Source organism: Lithobates pipiens, unplaced genomic scaffold, assembly GCF_037356315.1.
Source record: "Lithobates pipiens isolate NorthernLeopardFrog02 unplaced genomic scaffold, aLitPip1_a1.2 Scaffold_64, whole genome shotgun sequence".
In the NCBI taxonomy this organism is placed as follows: Eukaryota; Metazoa; Chordata; class Amphibia; order Anura; family Ranidae; genus Lithobates; species Lithobates pipiens.
The window spans coordinates 2,113,607-2,138,492 of NW_027507886.1; the positions used below are offsets into that span (position 1 = coordinate 2,113,607).

A 24,886-nucleotide genomic window follows, 5' to 3' on the forward strand; every position below is an offset into this window, starting at 1 on the left:
ATCCTCAATTTTAAATATAAACACATTTACAATAAATAAAATATAATGTTCCACCATAAAAATATCAGATGTGTATTTAACCACTTCCTGACCGGCACGCGCCGATGTACGTTGGCAGAATGGCACGGGCAGGCATATTGGCGTACAGGTACGTCAAACTTTAAATGCCGCCCTGCCATCGCGAGCGCTGGCGTGCTGGTCGGGACCCCTGTGAGTCCTGTTGCAGGTCCTGCGGACCCGATTGCTGCGGGCCTACCCGCGGATCGTCTCACGGGGCGGCTGAACGAGGAGATGCCGTTATAGACCGCATCTCCCCGTTCTGCCAATGTCATTTACACAGGAATCACTGCATTTGTATAGCAGTGATTGCTGTATAAATAACAATGGTCCCAAAAATGTGTCAAAAATGTCCGATGTGTCCACCCTAATGTCGTAGTCACAATAAAAATCGCTAATCGCCGCCATTACTAGTAAAAAAAAAAGTTATTAATAAAAATGCCAAAAACTATCCCCTATTTTGTAAACGCTATAACTTTTGCGCAAACCAATCAATAATTGCATTTTTTTTTTTTTTTTTTTTTTTTACCAAAAATATGTAGAATACGTATCGGCCTAAATTGAGGGAGGAAATTTTTTATATATATTTTTTTTTTTTTTTTTTTGGGGGGGATATTTATTATAACAAAGTAAAAAATAATGCGTTTTTTTCAAAATTGTCGCTCTATTTTTGTTTATAGCGCAAAAAATAAACGCAGAGGTGATCAAATACCACCAAAAGAAAGCTCTATTTGTGGTAAAAAAAGGATGTCAATTTTGTTTGGGAGCCACGTCGCACGACCGCACAATTGTCAGTTAAAGCGATGCAGTGCCGAATCGCAAAAAGTGGTCTGGTCTTAACCAGCAAATGGTCTGGTCTGTAATTGGATAAAGAAATTCAGTCCAAAGGCCATTTAATATAAAGTGACAGTCTTTTTTTTTTTTTTTCTGTATATTTGTAATCTTCGCTCTTTAGTGTGCACTCCACCGTATGCCTAAAGAACTTACAGACCAATTGGACCTTTTTTAAAAGTTTACTTGAGTTTGTTTATGTGGAATCTGTTGTGGCCCAAATAACTGGAAATCTTGCTGTCAATCACTTGACTATGATACAGACACCAGGGAGAAAAATATAGTGTATTTTTATTTAACAAGACATAATAAAAACATAGGTATTGTGCTTACATTCATTTGTGCTCAGTGTCGACACCAAATAAACCACCTGTGCAATAGAAAGGAGCCACGCCAGAAGTGATGCACGTGATTACCAGAATTCCCGCCTAGAGCGCGTTTTCATCATGGACCTCATCATGAAGAAGACCAGCGGCCATATTAGTGAAGTCTTAAATAGTATATACTGCTCTCTAATAGGGGGGTGAAGAAAGGAAAACTCCACCCAAATGTTATACCATTTAAAATTCATTTCAATTGTCACTGCACATTGTTTAGGCAATGCTGATGACTGTTAATCTAATTTACAACAGTATAAAATTGCATAGAAATACAGGCATTAATTAACCATTGATGATCACAGTTACCCCCTACGCATTGTGCTAAACCCGATAATTTTAAAATTGAAAAAAATGAGACCAATAAACATTAACACATAAAATGAATTTACAATTTCCATAAAATATAACCCCTTATCTATAAAACCACTTGGTATACCTAATTGGGGCATCTAAAAAAAATCCTTCTAAAAACAATAAAAATCTGTAATTTAAATGCAAGATGGTGTGCTATCCCTTTTTATTAGCTAATGAACCTTCTAAAGCCTCAAGTCAATATTTATATTGGTCCAAAAACCAAACCCCTCATATTAAAGAAAAACTCTAGAGATGGGTATGATACGGTGCAAGCAGGGCCATCTTTAATATTGACTGGACCCTGGGTAGAACTTTTCTTGGGCCCCCCTCCCATGCAGTTTTGCTCTCCACCTGCTCTGAGACATACAATAAATAGCAGATAGACTCCAAATTTACTGAATCAGATCAGGCAGCTATTGCGATTGGTTGCCAGAGGTTACAGAGTATCATTACCCCTTACTGACTGGTTGCTAGAGGTTACAGCACACATTACAGCTCACTGATTAGTTGCTAGAGGTTACAGCACATGATTGCTGCTTGTTGACTGGTTGCTAGAGATTACTGTGGAAATGACCTCAGGGGGAATGATATACATATCAATGCAGCTGGCTGCCGCTATTTACGCATGAATGCCACCTTTACATATGAATGCCACTGATATTTATGTATGAATGTCTGTAATTTACGTGTAAAAACAGGGTCTGCGGGTGAGTCATCCGTACACAGCAATAGGGCAGAGCTTTGCAGCATTGGTAGCAGCACTTCCCACTGAGATATTGGGACACAGCACTGGACTAAAACCTCAAGGGACAAGGGAATTTAAACCAGGATAGTTGGCAAGTATGAGGCAGCTGCTTTGGGCCCCACAACAATGACAGGGCCCAGGGCAGCTGCCCCTTTTGCCCTGCCCTAAAAACGGCCCTGGGTGCAAGAATGTTGTTACCACAAATTACAAACTATAGCTCGCTTTCTCTCAATTTTATGGAGAATCTGGAATGTGATTTTCAGTAACCCTTCTGCCCTTTCTAAAAAAAAAAAAAATGACCAACTTTTTAGGAGGGTCCAAAACATTAGATGCTATTTTATTCTGAAGCCCATGGGCTTTCTTGTAAATAGTTTTTTTTTTTTTTTTTTTTTTTTAAATATTATCTTTAACCATTTCAGCCCCGAAAGATTTTGCTGCTCAATGACCAAGCCATTTTATTCCAATACGGCACTTCGCCGCTTTCACTGACAATTGAGCGGTCGTGAGCAATTGTCAAAAAATTTTTTTTACCCACAAATAGAGCTTTCTATTGGTGATATTTTATCACCTCTGCGGTTTTTATTTTTTGAAAAAAAGTCACATTTAAAAGAAAAAAAAACAATTTTTTTTCTTCAGTTTAGGCTATGTATTCTACTACATATTTTTAGTAAAAAAAAATTGCAGTAAGCGTATATTGGTTTGCACAAAAGTTATATATTTTTTTTACTAGTAATCATGGTGATCTGTGATTTTTATCAGAACTGCGATATTGCGGCTGACAAATTGGACACTTGACACATTTTTGGGACCATTGACAATTCTAAAGCGATCAGTGCTATAAAAATGCACTGATTACTGTATAAATGTCACTGGCAGGGAAGGGGTTAACACTAGGGGGCGATCAAGGGGTTAACTGTCTTCCCTAGGTGTGTTCTAAATGTTTTTTCTCTTAACTCATTTTACCTTATCTTGGTTAATTTTATGTCCTATGTTCTTATATGGAGTGGTAGCATCAGAATAACCATTTAACATTTTCCATGCAATTCATATTTCTTCCTAATCGTTTGAGGAACACAGAGGAAGTCTACCTTTTGGGCTCTACTGCCATCTACAGTAAGATTGATAAGATTGAACACTGGCAAACAAAAATCTGTAGGCCAGTCCAGTATAATCCCTCTCACTACCAGCATTTTTTGCTAGGTTTCCAGGATAATTGATGTCTCTTCTACAGCATTATCATAACTTTTTTTTTTTTTTTTTGTGAAAATTTTTCTTTAATAATGACACTTCTCTATGTTGTACTGGATATTTGTCTACAATACAGCTAGCCAGTGCTGTCGCCCTCAGCCTGGCTTTAGGTGTACCATTTCTGGATAGCCTGTAAGTGTGCTTTGAGTGCTTGGCTTCCACATAGGGCACTCTGTAGGCTGGTTCTGGATGTCTGTACTGATAAGCGTTTGAAAACCCTTCTGACGCTTTGTTCTCACTGGCAGGGCCTTTTGTTCGATTCTGGCTGTGACCTTACTTTGTAATTTTAACCAGTCAGACATGGTTTAACAAAGCAGATGGCTGAAGTGTTCAAGTTATGGAGGGTTGGTTTGCTAGAAGCCTCCCATCTCATTTGTTTACATGTGTCCCATGTTCATATATGTAAGACACTTTAGCTAAAGTGATGGACTGGAAAACCCTTGTGTGTAAAGCTTTTAATTTGCATGTTCTATGAGGGACAGCCTCTCTTTGAACCAGCTCTTGATATCATCAAGGATATTACTGGTGGCTAGAGCATGCCTCTTCCTCAGTGGGAGAAGCATCAAGAACAGACTGAAAAGACCATCCCTCCTTATCTGTAAGAATTGTCCTTCGTTACTCTACTCCCTTGACCCCCACTTCCTCCAAGCTTGGTTCCCCCAACCCACCTGCATTCAGATCCTCGGACATGCCTTCCTCTGCATGAAGGTGCATTCCCACTTTCCAGAGCAGGGGGATGCTTATTTAACTTTGCGAACACTTGGACAGCTTGCATCTCAGAGGCTTGGGTTTTGGAGATAGACTCCCAGAGCTACAAACTGAAGTTTTAGACATTGCCTATCCTCAGTTGCTTACCGTACCTCTAATCATGTCGCCACACCGATTAGCAGATCGACATTGAACCTTCTATCTCTCTTTCTGGCTTAAGTTGTCGTTGCCACCAGGTCGTCAAGCCCTAAGGGAGAATTTATCCTGGACATGTATTCCTATTTGCCCAGTTTCAATCCAGAATTCTGCAAGGCAACATTCTCTGTGGTTGTGGGACAAGTCTTTCCTGTTTTGGGATATACCTGTTCATCTGTTACTGGGAACCAGGTTGTCCCTGGCCTGGTAGCTCAGGAATCCAGCTCTGGAGTTCTGGAAGCCTTCTTTCTTGTTTTAATTTTTTGTCTTTTTTTGAGGATCCCCAGGCTGGGGTTGTAAAAGATTTTATAGAAAAAAAAAAAATGTACATTATCTGTGCAATGGTATTGCACAGAGAGCAGCCCTTGTCCTCTTCGGGGGCTTCGCTGGGGTTTTTGGCTGTTCCCCCTTGTCGAGTGCCTCCAGCGCAAGCTGCTTGTTCTGGGGGCAACTCGTGCATGCTTGCTCCCAAGCCACCTCAGTGTGTCTATAAAACATGCAAAGCATTGTTCAGTCCTGCCCTCCACTCCCTCCTCGCTGGCTATGATTGACAGTGGCGGAAGCCAATGGCTTCTGCTGCTGTCTCAGTCAATAAGGGAGAGACCCGGGAGAGCTGCAGCTCTCATGCACATTGCTGGATCAGGGTTTGGCTCGGGTAAGGAGAGGGCGGCGGGAGGATCGGTACACAGGTTTTTTACCTTCATGCATACAGATCTTATGATTCAATACAGTATTTAAACAGGTAAAGTTTTGGAAACATAGATCTATTTATACAGTCGAAGATATAACAGTGTTGCGGAAACAATAAATAGGACTTTTCCTCAAGGAAAATAAAATAATTTTAATCCTGCCATTTGATGTTTTATTATTTAGATGACCAAGAAAATAAAGAAACTAGAAAAAGAAACCATTGTTTGGCGTACCAAGTGGGAAAATAACAATAAAGCCCTATTACAAATGGCTGAAGAGGTGAGTGTGACTGTAGATATCTTTGTTGTCCTATTTTTTTGAAAGCATCCTACAATTCTTTTCTCAGATTTTAGTGTTGTGTGTCTACTATCATGTGTTCCTAAAAAAAAAAAAATTATAAGCTCTTCAATTAAAAAGAATTTAATCAGTCTCTTTGAGAGGTAAATTCTATGGTCACGGAATGATTGTTTCGTTTTGATTCTAGTGAGAAAGCATCTGTCTGATTGTGGGTAGGTTCACACCAAGAATCGTACAGGAACACGCAAGCCTGTTCATTTTAACCGGTTGAATTGCTCTGGACTGCACAAAAAGTAGTGCATGCACTAATTTAGAAAATGCACTGCAACTGGATCACATGGTACTTCTGTACCATGTGATCTGGTGCAGGCAAACACACTGCGTTTGGAGTGTTGTTAATTTGATATTGACACCCACTGCAGTTCTCAACCTCTGTGCATTTTAAACGCAGTGCAGGAGACATGCACCGAACATGGGTTTCTTGCACCACGTTCTGGTATGGCACTTACACCAGAAACCATGTGTGCAGGCTTTTCGCTCATACTTGTCAACCTACATGACAATCAAACAGGAAGAAAATGCACACCTGCTGATCATCTCATTTATAGTTTGTATGCTCTCTACTAAATGTGCAAGAAAAATACTCCTATGGGGAAAATCACTTGGCAGTCTCCTGAACGGGCAATATCACAGGATTTTTGTACTTTCCATAAAATGTGTTTCTTTGAATTCAATAAGAGATGCAGGTCCCACTTCTCCATGTGTATGATCATGCTCTCAGTACTACTTTGCTACAAACCTGAGGCATGCGGGTTGCAGGAGGGCATATCCTAGGTCAATCTACAGTTCTTTGTTTGCCAGTGTTGAATCCTTCTGTAGGCAACTTCGTAACCCAAAGATGAGACTTCAATTGTGCCCTAATGCAAAAATTATTTTACGTTGGTTACAAAATCTGATATAATTGAGTTATACTGCTGCCTGCAGGAGGCTTTGGACACTGGCAAACAAAAAAGGCTGTTGGCCAGCTAGGTATAACTTGCATAATTTTGTAAAGAAAGCAGTACTTAGGAGTAGATTACAACACCATGGGATGGGAGCTGTGGGACCCATTTTTGTTGAGGCTTGAACATACATCTGGTAAAACAAGTTGTCAGACGTACAGGACATCTGTAAAGTATTCACAGCCCTTCACCTTTTCCACATTTTGTTATGTTACAGCCTTATTCCAAAATGTATTAAATTCATTATTTTCCTCAAAATGTTAAAAACTTCTTTCACATTGTCATTATGGGGTATTGTTTTAAATCTCTGCAAATTAAAAAAAAAAAAAAAATCACATGTACATAAGTATTTACAGCCTTTACTCAATACTTTGTTGAAGCACCTTTGGCACAAATTACAGCCTCAGTCTTTCTGAGTAAGATGCTACAAGCTTGGCACACCTATTTGTGGGCAGGTTCTCCCATTCTTCTTTTCAGGACCTCCCAAGCTCCATCAGGTTGGATGGGAAGGGTCGGTGCACAGCCATTTTCAGATCTCTCCAGAAATGGTCAGGTTCTGGCTGGGCCACTCAGAAATTCACAATCCTTTGTTATCTTGGTTGTGTGCTTGGGGTCGTTGTCCTGTTGGAAGATGAACCTTTGCCCCAGCCCAAGGTCCAGAGCACTATGGAGCAGGTTTTCATCAAAGATGTCTCTGTACATTGCTGAATTCATCTTTCTCTCGATCCTAGCTAGTCTCCCAGTTCCTGCTGCTGAAAAAAATCACCACCATGCTTCACTGGAGGGATGGTATTGGGCAGGTGTGATGAGCAATGCTTGGTTTCCTCCAGACATGATGTTTGCTGTTCAGGCCAGAGTGTTCAATCTTTGTTTCATCAGACCAGAGAATTTTGTTTCTCATGGTCTGAGAGTCCCTCAGGTGCCTTTTGGCAAACTCCAGGTGGGCTGTCATGTACCTTTTACAGAGGAGTGGCTTTTGTCTGGCCACTTTACCATACAGGCCTGATTGGTGAAGTGTTGCAGAGATGGATGTTCTTCTGGAAGGTTCTCCTTTCTCCACAGAGAAACGCTGGAGCTCTGTCAGAGTGACCAATGGGTTTTTGGTCACCTCCCTGACCTAAGGCCCTTTTCCTTCGATTGCTCAGTTTGGCTACTCTAGGAAGAGTCCTGGTGGTTCCAAACTTCTTCCATTTACGGATGATGATGAAGGCTACTGTGCTCATTGGGACCTTTAATGTTGCAGAAATTATTCTGTACCCTTTTCCAGATCTGTGCCTTGATAGAATCCTGTGTTGGATGTCTACAGACAATTCCTTGGACTTCATTGCTTGGTTTGTGCTCTGACATGCACTGGTAATTCTGGACCCTTAGACAGGTGTGTGCCTTTACAAATCATGTCCAATCAACTGAATTTACCACAGGTGGACCCCAATCAAGTTGAAGAAACATCTCCAGTATGAGCAGTGGAAACAGGATGTGCCTGAGCTCAATTTTGAGTGTCATGGCAAAGGCTGTGAATATTTATGTACATGTGGTGATTTTTTTTTTTATTTTTTTTATAAATTTGCAAAGATTTCAAACCAACTTCTTTCACGTTGTCATTATTGGGTATTGTTTGTAGAATTTCAAAGAAAATAATACATTTAATCTATTTTGGAATAAGGCTGTAACATGAAATGTAGAAAAAGTGCTGTGAATACTTTCCGGATGTGCACTGTATTAAAAGAGAAACATGAAGCAGCCTTGCCAATCTGTTAAACAGTTTCTTGATGCTTATAGTCCCAAGAAGCACTCGCAGATCCAGTGGAGTGCACCCTGACAGGAAAATGTGACCAGAAAGATTTAAAAAAAAGACATGTCCACCAGCTTAGGCACGCTTCTTACAGGAGTGATAGCAACAAGAAATGCTACTTTGTGAGAGAGTGAATGTATAGGGAAAATCCCTGATAATTTTTTATTTTTGTGTGTGTGTGTGTGTGTGTGTGGCCAATAGAATCAAATTCCTATCTCACAGTAGAAGATTGTACAGGAGGAGCTACATCAGAGGCTTCCTGTACAAAAGCCTTATCCAACAAGTGGGAGACAGTTATAAAGGTTATGAGATCAACCCCTTGAGTATTTTTTGGGGTAAAAAGGTTTCCCCTGGTACCAGGTGAAGTAAGCCTTACCTGGGCTTCAATAGCAGTGGCATTAAAACCAGCGGCCATAAAGCAGAGGAGTAAACCAGTCCTTGTTATAGAAGATGTGGATGAACTTACAGGGGGTCCACAGTTTGTACACAAGGTGCTATGAGAATCACTGAAATGCCCTTAATCTATTCAGAGTAAATGAGGAAGGAGTTTCAGAAGAGGGAAGACATAGATAAGTTTGTACTAATCCCATGGAGCCACCAGAGTATCCACTGCTTCTGTCAGAGGATCTTTGCACCTGGCCCAGAATAGCTGTGGAGAACTCTTTCTTGGATAAAGCAGAGGAGGGAGCCACCCCTAATTAAACTATGGGAGACTCTGAAGATGATGTTGACTCAAACAGGGGACAATGATCCAGACTATATGTCAGGTCCCTTAGAAGGGACAGGCTCTCCCAGAACTGTTAGTGGATTGTCAGCTGGAGCAACTTGATGTACTGGGACTGCCTGTCTTGTACTTGGTATCTGATATGTTGTACTGCTGAGCAGGATTAATTTAACAGAGAATGGCAGGTAAATAACCATTCTGTTGCTTAAGAAGGAGAGGTTCAATGGCCTTAGGTGGCCAGGTCACTAGGCTTCAGTAAAGACTAACCAAGGTGTAAAACTAGGTTTCTGTTGCAGATGGGCGCTATAGTGGAAAGAAGCTTCCCAGTATTAAACATGTGGGAACAGAGCGGGGAGTGTATGTGCTACACTCAAACTAATGACATTGCATCCTCCGTGTGCTAACATCTTCTGCATAAACAGCAGAACAGGAGTTGCTCATTAAGTCTTCGGAGTCTGGGTCACACCAGAGGCTGTGCTATGATTCTGGACCTAGAAAGCGCTCTGTGGCTAACAGTTCCTGAAAGTCTGGGAAGCACCACAAGCAAAGCCCAATGCCTTCCGTTTGCATTCTATCCAGGCTCAACATTCTTTGGTCCTTTGGGGCCCAGTTTTCAAGGCATCTCCAAAGAAATTCTGACTTGGATAGCAGCATAGAGAACCCAGCTCAGCAGCATGTAGCACATTTTATTGGGGAGAGGGTAAATAACTAGCTAAAAAGGATTAGACCACCATTTGCCTAGGACAATAGCAAAAAAAAATGCTGTGAGTTGAAGGGATTATTCCCAGCTGGCCAATGTGTTATTTTTTTGCCAGTGTCCAAACCCTTCTGCAAGTGGCTACATAATCCCAATTGTATCAGAATGACAGAGTCCTGTGTCCCTAATGAACAATAAAGAATTTTCTTTCCTTGCTCATTATAAATAAATACGATTTCTCCAGGACCCAGCTGCCTGCACTGAGACCTGCTTCAATTGATGTGACTATAGCTGTAGGAATTTTGCATTAATTTGCCATACTCTTTGGCCTGCCTTGCCAAGGAATGTGTTGTCATTTATGAGCCAAATTAAGCCTGCATAAAATGAGTACTGAATAGTCCTGTGCACCATAGTACCTAGTACTACTATGTACCCCATTGTAAGAAAACTGATTAGATCATTTGAGAGGCTGTGAAAAACTGAAGAGCATATGTACTGTTAGGCCTCATGCACACTTGGCTTAAACCCCGCATTTACAGGCATTTGTTGTTTTTTTTTTTTTTTTTTGTTTTTTTGTCCAGCCTGTAAAAGCACTTGTGTCCATGCACACATCAATTTTACCTATGCATTAGGATAGAAGCGTATACAGCCTGGGAAAAAACAAAACGCCAAAGCTTTGACCAGGAGAGGCGTTTGAAGAGCAGAAAAAATGCTAAACGCATCTAAACTCTAAACTCTAGACACTTCTAGTGATTGAGCATTAATGCATCTCAATCCCCAGAATAACTTCATATTAATGCTAGATATCTTCTGGTTCTTAGGGGCTAAACCGATGCTCTGTGTACATGAGGACTTGGTGGCTCTTCAGGATTTGAGATGATTACCATTGACATTAGGCATTTTGTGGTGTATTAACCATTCCTACTTTTTTTTTCTAGAAAACTGTTAGGGATAAGGAGCACAAAGCATTGCAAGTGAAACTTGAACGTCTGGAAAAACTCTGCAGAGCCCTCCAGACAGAGCGCAATGAGCTCAATAAGAAGATTGAAGGCCTTCAGGATCAAGTGTCTGATGGTGGTGGCACAGCTGATGGAGAGTCATTAGAGACTCATTCAGTTGAATCTCCAGAAGAGAAAAATGTGGTCACAAGTAAAGAGTGTGGAATCCAGCCTTTACCTGAACCTCCGCTACCAGACAGACAAATTGTGTTGCAAAAGACTGTCTCAAAAGGGCCGCCTTCTGGCGTTGATTCTGTTGACTAAAAAGGGGGGGGGAGGGGAATCGACACTGTTAATAACGCAGATACACAAGCATATGTATATACATAAAAATATACATATATATTTTGTGTATAACTTTGTTGGTGGTAATTTGTTTTGTGGTGAGAGATTTCCTACTTTTTCTACTATATTTGTATTTTCCTAGGACTACTGGAGTACATGTGCTACATAAAGCTTCCTAGCAACAACGCAGTCTAATAGATTTTCTCATATTACATTTTGGTAGCTGTCTGCGTTTTATTTTTTTCTATCTAATATGTCTTAGCCACATACTCCAGCCCCAGATTTTTAAATCTTAGGCTGGCCGTACATTAATTTTGTTGTACAATTTTTTTTCCTTTAGATTTACCAAAACCATATAATATGAGGTCAAACCCAAATGCTTTCAATTTATATGCAATTAGGGAGGCCCTTGCACTACAAGCCTTGAATATAAATCTAAAGGAAATTGAATAAGAAAATTGTATAATGTAAGGCCAGCTTAAGTGTGTCTTGGAAGCTGCAAATTAAGCAGCTATTCTGAGTCTTGATCTGCATTCTGTGGCACATATTCAATGTTTGTGGAAGATTTCTTTTTAAAGGGGCTGTCGCAATTCACGAGTAATAGATACCTGGCTAACCAACCTAATGGATGGCTGTACAAAATGCCACAATATTGCTGCCACGAGTCCTATTCGATTTTGTTCTGTTATCAACATGGGCAAAGAGCCAACCAAACCAACCTTAAGCAGAGCAAGGATTCCATACATGTTCAAACGATGTGGTGCCTGAAGGGAGGAGCTCACTATTTTTTATTTATTTTTTAATGAAGGGATGTTTTTTTTGTTACTTTTAACTTGTGTTGCCACATCAGTATGCTGGAGCTCATGCTAATTAGCCAGCTCAGTTTGTTGTATAAACTACACAGCCTGACCTGGGAGGGCAGAATCTAATGCCTAGGGATACTTGGTGGGCATTAGAATTGCCACCCTCACTGGAGTTTCAAGATAGTAGTACTTTACATACACTACAGCCCTCAAATTTTCCACTCGCCTACTCATGTTTTGCAAGTGGAAAATGAGGGCTTGCGAGCTGGGCCGCCTGCCTGATGGGGGGGCACCGTCAGCGGGGTGTTGATTGGGAGCCGGTCTCCCAGCGATCGCCCCAGGGAGGAAGAGGAGAGCCACGGGATAGCATACTGTTACCGGCACTTACATTATAATTGTCACTGCTCTGCTCGACACAGCCCCGCCTCCTCCTGACCTGCGCCTGTGATAGACAGAAGGCATCACAGCATTGGAACGATGTTCTGTCCATCACAGGCGCAGGTCAGGAGGAGGTGGGGCTGTGTCAAGCAGAGCGGTGACAATTATAATGTAAGCACTGGTAACAGCGTGCTATCCCTCGGCTCTCCTCTTCCTCCAGCCATGCATTCCTCTCCCCAGGCAAGACTGCAATGAGCACAGTGGGACTGCAATGGGCACAGTGTGGCTGCAATGGTGGGCACATGAGAGGCTGCATTGAAGGGCGCAGGTGAGGCTGCACTGATAAAGTTATTGTTAATATTTTATATTTATAATATTTTTGTAACTTATTTTTGCATAAACATTTAAGTGTCATTTCATGAGATAATTTATGAGGGCGTGCCTAGGGGCAGGGCAGGGTAGGGATTGAGTGAGGCATATAGTATTGGGACACCTGTCTTTACAAGCACATGAACTTTACTGGCATTCCAGTCTTAGTTCGTAGGGTTCAATATTGGGTTGATCCACCGTTTGCAGCTATAACAGCTTCAACTCTTTTGGAAAGGCTGTCCACAAGGTTTAGGAGAGTGTCTATGAGAGTGTCTATGAGAATGTTTGACCATTCCCCGGAACTCTATTTGTGAGGTCAGGCACTAATGTTTGACGAGAATGCCTGGCTTGTAGTATGCATGCTAATTCATGTCAATGGTGCTCTATTGGTTGCAGGCCAGTCAAGTTCCTCCACCTCAAACTCGCTCATCCACACTACATTGCCAAAAGTATTGGGCCATCCCTCCAAATCATTTGGTGGAGGGGGGATTATGGCGCAGGGTTTATTTCCAGGGGTTGGGAACTCTTAAGGTGTCGGCATACCAAGACATTTCAGACACTTTACATAGTAGGTGAGGTTGAAAAAAGACTCAAGTCCAACCGATGTGTGTGATTATATGTCAGTATTACATTGTATAGCCCTGTATGTTGCAGTTGTTCAGGTGCTTATCTCTAATAGTGTTTTGAAACTATAGATGCTCCTCCTATGAGACAACCGCCTGTGGAAGGGAATGCCACTCTAAAGCCTCATACACACGATTGGACTTTGTACAAACTTTCCCGTGGATTTTTGTACAAAGGGCATCAGCCTTGAACTTGTATTGCATACACACGGCAGGACTTTTTCAGCCAACTTTCACCAAATCACAAGGTTTTTCTGCTCTTTACTGCCACCTTATTGTTGTCTGATCTTTTGCATTGGTTCTGAGCATGGGTGTTTGTACAAAAGTCCTATGGTTTTATGTACACACGATCAGACTTTGCTCCATTGGACCCTTGTTAACGGAAAGTTTGTCCGTTCGCACAGCCAACAAAAGTCAGATGAAAACCGAAAAAGTTTGTCCGATGGAGCGTACACGCGGTTGGATGTTGCTCCAAAACAGCTCATTTTCATGTTTGTTGTCAAAAACTCTGATCGTGTGTACAGGCCTTTGCAGTAAAGAACCGTCAACGTAGTTCTAATTTTGAGTGGCCACGTGTCTTGTTAAACTTCCTTCGGAAAAAAGTTTTATCTCCATTGTGGGGTCGCCAGTATGGTATTTATAAATTGAAATCCTATCCCCTCTCAAGCATCTCTTCTCCAGAGAGAATAAATTCAGTGCTCGCAACCTTTCCTCATAACGAATATCCTCCAGATCCTTTGTTAGCTTGCTCTTCTTCGTACTCGCTCTATTTCCAGTACATCCTTCCCAAGGATTGGTGCCCAGAACTGGACAGCATACTCTAGGTGTGACCAGACCACAGAGTCTTGTAGAGCGGGAGAATAATTTTATCTCTGGAGTTGATCCCCTTTTTAATGCATGCCAATATTCTGTTTGCTTTGTTAGCAACAGCTTGGTACTGCATGCCATTGCTGAGCCTATCATCTACTAGGACCCCCAGGTCCTTTTCCATCCTAGATTCCCTCAGTGTATAGATTGCATTCATATTTTTGCCACCCAAATGCATTATTTTCCTTTTTTGTACATTAAACCTCATTTGCCATGTAGTTGCCCACCCCATTAATTTGTTCAGCTCTTTTTGCAAGGTTTCCACATCCTGTGGAGAAGTTATTGCCCTGCTTAGCTTAGTATCGTCCGCAAATGCAGAGATTGAACTGTTTACCCCATCCTCCAGGTCGTTTATGAACAAAATAAATAGGATTCGTCCCAGTACAGAACCCTGGGGGACCCCACTGCCTATCTCTGACCATTCCGAGTACTCCCCATTTATCACCACCCTCTGAACTCGCTCTTGTAGCCAGTTTTCAATCCATGTACTCACCCTATGGTCCATGCCAACTGACCTTATTTTGTACAGTAAACAGTTATGGGGAGCTGTGTCAAATGCTTTTACAAAATCCAGATACACCATGTCTACGGACCTTCCTTTATCTAGATGGCAACCTGCCTCCTCATAGAAGGTTAATAGATTGGTTTGGAAAAAACGATTCTTCATGAATCCATGCTGATTACTGCTAATGATACCATTTTCATTACTAAAATCTTGTATATAGTCCCTTATCCCCTTCAAGAGCTTGCATACTATTGATGCTAGGCTAACTGGTCTGCAATACCCAGGGGTGTATTTTGGACCATTTTTAAATATTGGTGCTACATTGGCTTTTCTCCAATCACCTGGTACCATTACAGGTAGACTGTCAGTAAAAATTTGGAACTGGTAATTACTTGACTGAGTACCCTCGGACGCAAGCCATCTGGTCCTGGTGATTTATTAATGTTAAGTTTCCCAAGGCTAATTTTAATTCTGTCCTCTGTTAAACCATGGAGGTGCTTCTTGTGATGTGATGTGTCACAAGGATAAACACTGCAGTTTTAGTTACTGAAGCCCCCCGATTCCCTCGTGAAGACTCGGAAGAATAAATGTATTACCTTCGCCATCTCCCCATCCTTCGTAAACAGATTTCCTTCCTCATTCTTTATGGGGCCAATATGGTCTGTCCTCCCTTTTTAACTGTTTACATACTTGAGATTTTTGTTGCTCTCCTCCGCTATGTGCATTTTGTGTTCTATCTTAGCTGCCCTAATTGCACCTTCTTGTTGCATTCTTTATAAAGTCTGAATGCTGATGATCCCTCAACCTTGTATTTTTTACAGGCCTTATCCTTTGCTTTTATATGCATTTTTACATTGGAGTTAAGCCATCCAGGACTTTTGTTCCCTCTTTTAAATGCATTACCAAATGGCATGCATTGGCTAATGCCCTTATTTAATATGTTTTTAAAGCAAACCCATCTCTCCTCTGTGTTCTTTGTTCCTAAAATGTTATCCCAATTCATGCCTTCTAACAAGGTTCGTAGTTTAGGGAAGTTGGTTCTTTTGAAATTCGGTGTCTTTGTATTGCCCTTATGTTTCCTATTTGTGTGATTTATACTAAAGCCAAGTGACCTGTGATTGTTCTTTCCTAAATTGCCCGTATTTCCACATCCGTGATCAGATCTGTATTGTTGGTAATCAGTAGATCCAGTAATGCTTTATTTCTAATGGGTCTACTATCTGAACCATGAATTTGTCCTGCAAGACATTTAGGAACTGGCAAGCCTTAGAGGAATGCATGGTTCCCTCTGTCCAGTCTGTCTGGATAATTAAAATCTCTCATTATGATAACACTTCCCAACCTTGCTGCTAATCCAACTTATGATAGGAGATCCGTCTCCCCCTCCTCCCTCTGGTTAGGGGGCCTATAGCATACTCCCAGTAATATTTTCCCCTTATTTTCATTCCTTTGGAGCTCTACACCTAAGGATTCCACCTCCTCCCTAAGTGATGTCATCTCTCACATTCACTTGTACATTATTCTTGATATATAGGCATACCCCTCCCCCTTTTTTACCCTCTCTATCCCTGTGATAAAGGGTATACCCTTGAATGGTTGCCAGCCAATCATGAGAGCTGTTGAACCAGGTCTCTGAAATTCCCACAAAATCCAAATCCTTGTACGACATTATCTCTATCTCTAGTTCACCCATCTTGTCCACCAGGCTCCTGGCATTGGTGAACATGCCACGTAGTTTAGACTGGTCGCATACTATCCTCTTATTGGGTGTTCCAGAGATTGCAACTAGGACTTGTTACTATACTTACCTTGGGTTTATGTGCTTTAGTTAACCTACCATTAATGGCCCCAATACTACCCTCTGGAATATGTTCCGTGCTGATTATCTCTACCTCTGGCCCCCTCGCCTAGTTTAAAAGCCCCTCTAACTTTTTGGCCATCTTTACTCCCAGCTGATCTGCACCCTCATTTAGGTGAAATCTATCCTTTCTATAGTACTGGTGACTGACTGAGAAGTCAGCCCAGCCCTCCAGGAACCCAAACCCCTCCTTACTGTACCAGCTCTTCAGCCAATTGTTTACTTCTCTAATCTTCCCTCTGCCTTTCTGGTGTGGCTCAATGTACCGGTAGTATTCCTTTTCTTCAATTTAGCTCCCAAGTCCCTAAAATCGTTCTCGATTTCATGATCCCAATTTTGTGAGAACAGTTTGGGGATGGCCCCTTCCAGTTCCAACATGACTGCTCACCTTTGCATAAAGCATGGTCCACAAAGACATGGATGAGTGAGTTTTGGGGTGGAGGAACTTCGACCTCAACCCAAACATTTTTGGAATGAATTGGAGTGGAGCTGTGAGCCAGGCCCTCTCGTTCAACATCAGTGCCTGACTTCACAAATGTGCTTCTGCAAGAATGGTCAAACATTCCCATAAACACTCCTAAACCTTGTGAACAGCCTTTCCAGACGATTTAAAGCTGTTGTAGCTACAAAGGGTGGGCAAACTCAATATTGAACCCTACAGACTAAGACGCCATTAAAGTTCATCTGCGTGTAAAGGCTGGTGTCCCAATACTTTTGACAATCTAGTGTATTGTGCATGATATTGAACACGACAAATCTAATATTTTTTACTAGAAGTGTTGTATATACAAAGACTGTTTTTAAATAGTATTTATGTTAGATCTGCATGGATAGATCAGTAATTTGAAAGGATTTTTTGGTCAGTTCTAATAGCTCACAAAAAAACATTGGATACGTTTTAAGGTCATATTTGTTTATTGTAAAATGGCTGTGCAGTAAGAATTACATCATCAACATTCAGTTGCTATTCCCATGCACACTTTCAGAAGTCTAAATGATTTCTGTCATTCTAAAATTGCCTGTGAGCAGACAAATTTTGGTAGATATCACCGCTGGATAAAAATAATCTCATCATTACATAAGTGTTCTTCATCGGGCCCAGAGTTCTGATGAGACCTGAAAATAATTAATCTTGCCAGTTATGCATACTTGTTAGCAAACTGAATATTAGAAGAAATATGTAGCTTAAAAGCAGTTCTGAAACTTTGTTGAAAACTACATGGTTGCCATAGCTTACAGGTGTGTGTTTTAAAATAACTGCCAGCTACAAAGAAAAGCTGCAGTGTTTCTTGTTTACATCTTTTAGGCAATGGGTGGATTTTTTTTATTGTAAAAATGAGGGCATTTGTCAAACATGTCTTCGCAAATGCTTATTTGGAAGCACTAGGTATTATATCTTACCTACTCCTGTTAGGCCCAGTTGGCGGCAGCACTGCTTACAAGTGTATGCAAGAGCAAACAAAAAACCCACCTATACAGTTCATCTGCAGTATATGCACAGTTTTTCATGTTTAAACATTGTCCAAGTACAGAAAAATACTTGTGGACCACCCAGAAATGTGCTTAGCTCTTAAGTTTGCACTGTTCGCTATTGATGTGTGCAATTTTCTGGGCTGGAACTGTAAGAAATTGTCATTGCTGCCCACTTGTATCTGTTGTTAAACTGAATTCCTCACCTCCACAACATAGAAAGTTAATTGTTCTGTTGTCCATAGTGGGAACTGAAAGGGCTGCTTGAGATAATGCTGCAGAGTACACAGGACAGCTCTGACACAATCCAAAGGCATTTAATTAACCACTTTCCACCCACATTATAGCCGATAGACTGCTACAGCGCAAGTCTCCAGTGTGCCCTGTGACCGCTGTGTGCCTTGGACACAGCAAATCAAGAGAAGGAGCCAATCACAGTGGCGCTTTATCATGTGATCAGCTGTGTCCAATCGCAGCTCTCACAATGTAAACAAATGACCGATTATCAGCTCTCCTTTCCTCACACACGGCAGGCCTCTATTGCTTTTCTTGGTCAACAACCCGAAATCTATAATTTTCTTTCACTTTCAATGATAATGGGAAACAGGAAAAAGAGGGTGGGTAAATCACCCTAATATGTGCATAAACCACAATAACAACCTAATACCTGTTCTAATCCATCCCTACTTTATCCAAAACTGAAAAAAGTTTTGCCTTTTAGTTATACTTTAAGTTTTACTAGGTGGGTGTTCAGGCCTCAGCTGATGTCCACTTTGGTTGTAAAGTTCTTCAGACAGCTCTGTAGGCTCTGGTTAGCCACTTTGTTTTCCCCTCTTACTTCATCCTATGACCTTCAATGGAAAAAAGGGGAAAAACTGTGCTACGGAATAAAATCAACAATGAGCGGAAGCTGCAGTTCTGATGTATACCAAAAATACACAAATAAGAAAAAAACTCAGTTTTTTCTTATGACCTTCAATGTACCGTTAGGAAAACAGGATTTTTGACTTGTAAATGTCTTTTTACAAAATCCTTTTCTTGGATACTATTGCTTGCAACATGCCTTAGACAGGCTGGGAATGGAAGGCGTTTTATTATCTTTGGTTGCCAGTGGTCCAATATCATGACGGCAGCAGCATAACCCATTGTACCTGAAGACTTCATGCTGTGTTCCTTAAATCGGGGTTCCACCCTAAAGTGCAACTTCCGCTCATCGGAACCCTCCCCCTTCCGGTGTCACATTTGGCACCTTTCAGGGGGGAGGGGGGGGTGCAGATACCTGTCTAAGCCCCTGTACACACGGTCGGAGATTTTGCCAACCAAATCCGTCGGATTTAGTCCGACGGATTGTGTCCGAAACTGTTGCATACACACGGTCGGGCCAAGTTGGCGAAAAATCAGATCTTTCAGAACGTGATGACATAATTTAGTTACGATGGGACTACATTCAGGCTAGTAGCCAATAGCTTTGATGTAGGAATTTGATCTGAGCATGCGTGGCACTTGGTCCGATCAAAATGCTATACACATGATCGGATTAGGTCCGACCGGCCCAGTTGGTCGGGAAATATTTCCAACATGTTGGAAATTTGGGTCGGACGGAATCAGTCCGATGCATACCACACACAGTCGGATTATCTGACGACACGGTCCGATAAGACGCATTCCGACAGATTCTCCAACCGTGTGTACAGGGGCTTAGACAGGTATTTGCACCGACTTCTAGGCATAGACTCCCACAGGAGTCTAGGCCGTTTCCTGTCCCACCGTGCTGTCTGCTGGGACACGCACGGGTCCCAGAGAGCGCGGACCACTCCTAGTGCGCTGCATGACTCGTGCATGCGCAGTAGGGAACCGGGAAGTGAAGCCGCAATGCTTCACTTCCTGATTCCCTCACCTAGAACGGCGGCGGTAGCAGCCGAGACCCAAGCGATCGTTCGGTCTCGGCTGCCGACATCGCTGGACCCTGGGACAGGTGAGTGTCTATTTATTAAAAGTCAGCAGCTGTAGTATTTATAGCTGCTGGCTTTTAATATTTTTTTTTGCAGGTGGAATCCCTCTTTAACCACTTCACTTCTGGAAGATGCTTTTTGGCACTGCATTACTTTAAGTATAAAACTATGGCGCAGTCATGTAGTGCTGTGCACAAAATAAATTTATATCATTTTTTTTTCTCCTCGCACAAATGCAGCTTTCTTTTAGTGATATTTGATCACCACTGGGTTCTTTATTTTTTGCCCTATAAACCAAAAAAGACAAATTTTTAATATATATATATATATATATATAATTTTTTTACATTCTGCTATAAAACATATTGGTTATTCTGTATTTAACGTACATTTGGTTGGTGCAAAAGTTATAGATACAAACTATGGTGTGTGTGTGTGTGTGTGTGTGTGTGTGTGTGTGTGTACACACACACACACACACACACACACACACACACACTGGAGTTTTTATTTATTTTATACTAGTAAGCATGTGTATACAGCACTGTGCTTGTACTGTGTAATTTGGCCCCCTGAAAGCCAAGTATTCATAATAATTCCCCTGGGTCAATACCACTGGTGCAAGCATTAGTTTGTGAAGAACGGCAATTGCCTTGAAGAATGAAGAATATAACCTAGTCAATGAGATGTGTAACCTGGAGATCAGTCAGTTAGGGGGTGTTTGCAGAGTTCCTATAGAAATAGTTGTTCACTGATGCCCTCTGATGACTACTTTTAACCACTTCAGCCCCGGACCAATTTTCAGCCTAAGGACCAGAGGTCTTTTTACAATTTCGCACTGCACTGCTTTAACTGGTAATTGGGCGGTCATGCAATGTTGTACCCAAACAAAATTTGCGTCCTTTTCTTCCCACAAATAGAGCTTTCTTTGATGGTATTTGATTGCCTCTGCGATTTTTATTTTTTGCGATATAAATGGAAAAAGACCGAAAATTTCGAGAAAAAAATATATTTTCTACTTTCTGTTATAAGAAAAATCGAATAAACTAAATTTTAGTCATACATTTAGGGCAAAATGTATTTAGCCACATGTCTTTAGTAAAAAAAAAAGTCAATAAGCGTATATATTGGTTTGCGCAAAAGTTATAGGGTCTACAAACTAGAGTACATTTTCTGGAATTTACACAGCTTTTAATTTACGACTGCCTATCTCATTTCTCGAGGTGCTAAAATGGCAGGGAAGTACAAACCCTCTCCCTATTTTGGAAAGTAGACACCCCAAGGAAATTTCTGAGGGGCATGTTGAGCCCATTGAATATTTTTTTTTGTCCCAAGTGATTGAATAATGACACTAAAAAAAAAGAAAGTTGGCACTAAATGATATATTGCTCACACATGCCATAGTTATATGTGGAATTGCACCCCAAAATATATTCTGCTGCTTCTCCTGAGTACGAGGATACCACATATGTGGGACTTTTTGGGAGTCTAGCTGCGTACGGCACCCCGAAAACCAATCACTGCCTTCAGGGTTTCTAAGGGTGCAAATTTTTGATTTTACTCCTCACTACCTATCGCAGTTTCGAGGCCATAAAATGCCAAAATAGCACAAACCCCCCCCCCCCCCTAAATGACCCCATTTTGGAAAGTAGACACCCCAAGCTATTTACTGAGAGGCATGTTGAGTCCATGAAATATTTTATATTTTGCCACAAGTTTCCGGAATATTACAATATTTTTTATTTTTTTTTGCACAAAGTTGTCACTAAATGATATATTGCTCACACATGCTATGGGCATAAGTCAAATGACACCCTTAAATAAATTCTGCTGCTTCCCCCGAGTACGGGGATACCACATGTGGGGGACTTTTTGGGAGCCTAGCCACGTATGGGACCCTGAAAACCAAGCACTGCCTTCCGGATTTAAATATAAAACGCTACCAAAAAAACTGTTAGCGATCGCAGGGATCAGGCCTGACTCTGCGATCGCTGCAGTTATGTGTTTAGTGTTTTGTAAGTGACAGTGATCGATCGATACTGCACTTGGGTGGGCAGGGTGGAGGGGCAAAACGCATGTGCTAGCAGGTATCTGGGCTGATCCTGCTAACAGTGCGTTTTTTTGGAACCCTAAACTGCTGGGGACGCTAGTATAGATCTGATCAGATCGGATATTGATCTGTTCAGATTCTATACCGCTACGGGAGGTTTATGCTTTGCGCGTGGGTGTTAGTGGTACTGGCACTAACCTAGCGCTGCCTGGGGCGACGCAGACCCTGACCCTAAAACCTAATTGATCAGGGGGTTAAACCTTTATTGGGTAATAAATGGTGGGTGCCCTGATGCTATAAAAAGCAAACTAACCAGAGTCACCCGTAACACTTATACGGTGATCACTGGTGAAAGGGTTAACTAGAGGCAATCAGGGGGTTTAAATTTTTATTAGGTAGTATATGGGGGTGTCTGGCGCTATATAAAAACCTGACGGGGAACCTAAATAACTAACTGGCTAACCAGCGTCACCAGTGACACTTATACTGTGATCGCTGGTGAAAGGGTTAACTAGGGGCAATCAGGGGGTTAAAACCATTATTGGGTAGTATATGGGGGTACCTAGCGCTATAAAAACCTGGCGGTGAACCGAAAAAAATAACTAGCTACCTAGCGGCACCAGTGACACTAATGCAGCGATCAGAAAAATGATCGCTTAGTGACACTGGCAAAAGGGGGTGAAAGGGTTAACTATGGGCAATCAGGGGGTTAAAACCATTATTGGGTAGTATATCGGGGTACCTAGCGCTATAAAAACCTGGCGGTGAACCTAAAAAAATAACTAGCTACCTAGCGAAACTAATGCAGCGATCAGAAAAATGATCGCTTAGTGACACTGGCAAAAGGGGGTGAAAGGGTTAACTCTAGGGGCAATCAGGGGGTTAAACCTTTATTGGGGGGGTGGTAGGGGGCTACCCTGGACCTAACACTAACTGCCCTGACAGTTTTTACTGTCACAACTGACACTGAATGCAGTGATCAGTAAATAAATGATCACTGCAATCAGTGACACTGTGATTGGGGGGGTTTGTGTGCCTACGTGTTAGTGTAGTGTTGGTGCACACTTACTTTCACTTCTCTTCGTAGTCCGGGTCAAAAAGACCGCCCCGAGGAGAATGACATCACTTCCTCCCTGCCTGTGTTTACTATACACAGTGGGAGGAAGCTTCTCATGCGCCAGGAGCGATCTAGAGGGGGTGGCCAGAAACCAACCAGCCATCCCCTCATCCCGGATCGCTCCTGAAGCGAAACGGACCCCCCACCCGCTAAAAGGCAAGCACGTACATGCCATTGTGATGATGTACATTGGCATGCGGCGGTCCTTAAGTGGTTAACTAGGTGCTTTTTGTTTTTGCTTTGATTTGTGCTGCACATGAAATGCTGTAAAGTAAGAAAAAAATTTAATATAATATAATTTTTGTACTCGCCGTAAAATCTTTTTCTCTGAAGTTTTGACGCACAGCACCTTTAATCTTGACCTTAGGGTTATATTGCCACCTTCACAGAGGACTAGGCAGAACATGTAAAAGCAGCAAAACTGCACAGTACCACCCAGTACCACCCTACTCACTATAACCCCTCTGCTTCCAACAGCTCAGTTCGTCAAAAAGCAGTAAACATAAATAGGTGGTGTGAGTGCTATGTCTGTCAATGAACGTCAGAGAAAAGGATTTTACGGTGAGTACAAAAATCCTATTTTCTCTTTCGTTCATTGACAGACACAGCACCTTTAATCTTGACCTTAGGGACGTCCCCAAGCGGTGTCAAAAAAAGAGGGGGTGGGGAACAGCAAGAAAATAAACTCCACCCATAACAACCAGAACTCAACAGAGGCCTGCAAAACCTTGCGGCCGAAGCAAGTAACTGAAGATGCACTCACATCAACCTTGTAAAATTTAGTGATGGTGTGAACGGATGACCAGGTCGCCACCTTACACACCTGGGAAATGGACGATTGATGTTGTAAAGTCCAGGGGGCACCGATTGCCCTAGTCGAATGTGCCGAGAGCGGAAATGGGGGTGCCCTGCCCCCTTATGGCATAAGCCTGATCCACCTAGAAATGGTGGCCGACGAGACCGCCAGGCCCTTCTTTGGACCAGCCACCGAACTGCAAAAAAACTGAAAATTGTACCATACTTACCGTAATTTTCTTTTCCTGGTGCCTATCCATGGCAGCATACCTGTGACAAGCTCCACCTTGGCTCCTCCCTCAGGACTAGTGAATATTATAAAATAAATGGTTAGCGCAGCCCCCGCATTCTCCTTAATATAGAATACCGAGGGTGAGATTGTATGCTGCCATGGATAGTCACCAGGAAAAGAAAATTACAGTAAGTATGGTACAATTTTCTGTTTTCCTGGTGCCTCCATGGCAGCATACCTGTGACAAATAACTAGCTGAAACGGGTGGGATGATGCTTAGAAGTTTATTTTAAAGAAATTATTATTTAGAAGAAGCGATGGCTGATGTGACTGCCTGTCTGCCAAACTCCACCGATGAGAGAGCTCCTGGGTCCACCCTGTAATGTTTCAGAAACGTATGTTGGGACGACCAAGTCGCTGCCCAACAAATAGTTTCAGTTGACACATTCGCTCTTGCCGCCTAAGAGGCAGAAACTGCTCTGGTGGAGTGCGCCCTGACCATCGAAGGGGGTTCCAGTCCATTTGTCCTGTACACCTTGTTCATGAGTTTAAAGATCCATGAGGCAATCGTTCTTGCTGACTCCTCCTTGACTTTGTTTTTACCCCAGGGGATTATAAACAGCCTGATGGAAGCCCTGAATGATGCTGTGGCCTGCAGATAGCATCTCAAAGCGGAGGCAATGTCTAGTTCATGAAGAGAACCGGAGTCCTGTTCCAAAAATGTTGGGAGTGCCCAAGGTTCCGACATGTTCAAGGATGATGCAACTTTGTTCTGAGTTCTACTCTGTCCGGATCGAATATGATGTATTTATGATCTGCTTCTAAAGCTTGGAGCTCTGAAACCCGTCTGCCAGAGGTTATAGCT

General features: G+C 42.0%; 1 protein-coding gene across 1 annotated transcript in view; it reads left to right on the forward strand.

Annotated features, from left to right (window-relative positions):
• LOC143958917 (gamma-taxilin-like) overlaps positions 1 to 11,216 on the forward strand; it is a 90,169-nt gene extending 78,953 nt beyond the window's left edge. Inside the window, exons 9-10 of the mRNA XM_077467904.1 lie at positions 5,392 to 5,487; positions 10,658 to 11,216. Of these exons, the coding sequence (XP_077324030.1) occupies positions 5,392 to 5,487; positions 10,658 to 10,981 (420 nt within the window). The 3' untranslated portion in view covers positions 10,982 to 11,216. The remainder of the gene's footprint in view (positions 1 to 5,391; positions 5,488 to 10,657) is intronic.
• The last annotated feature ends 13,670 nt before the right edge of the window (positions 11,217 to 24,886 follow it).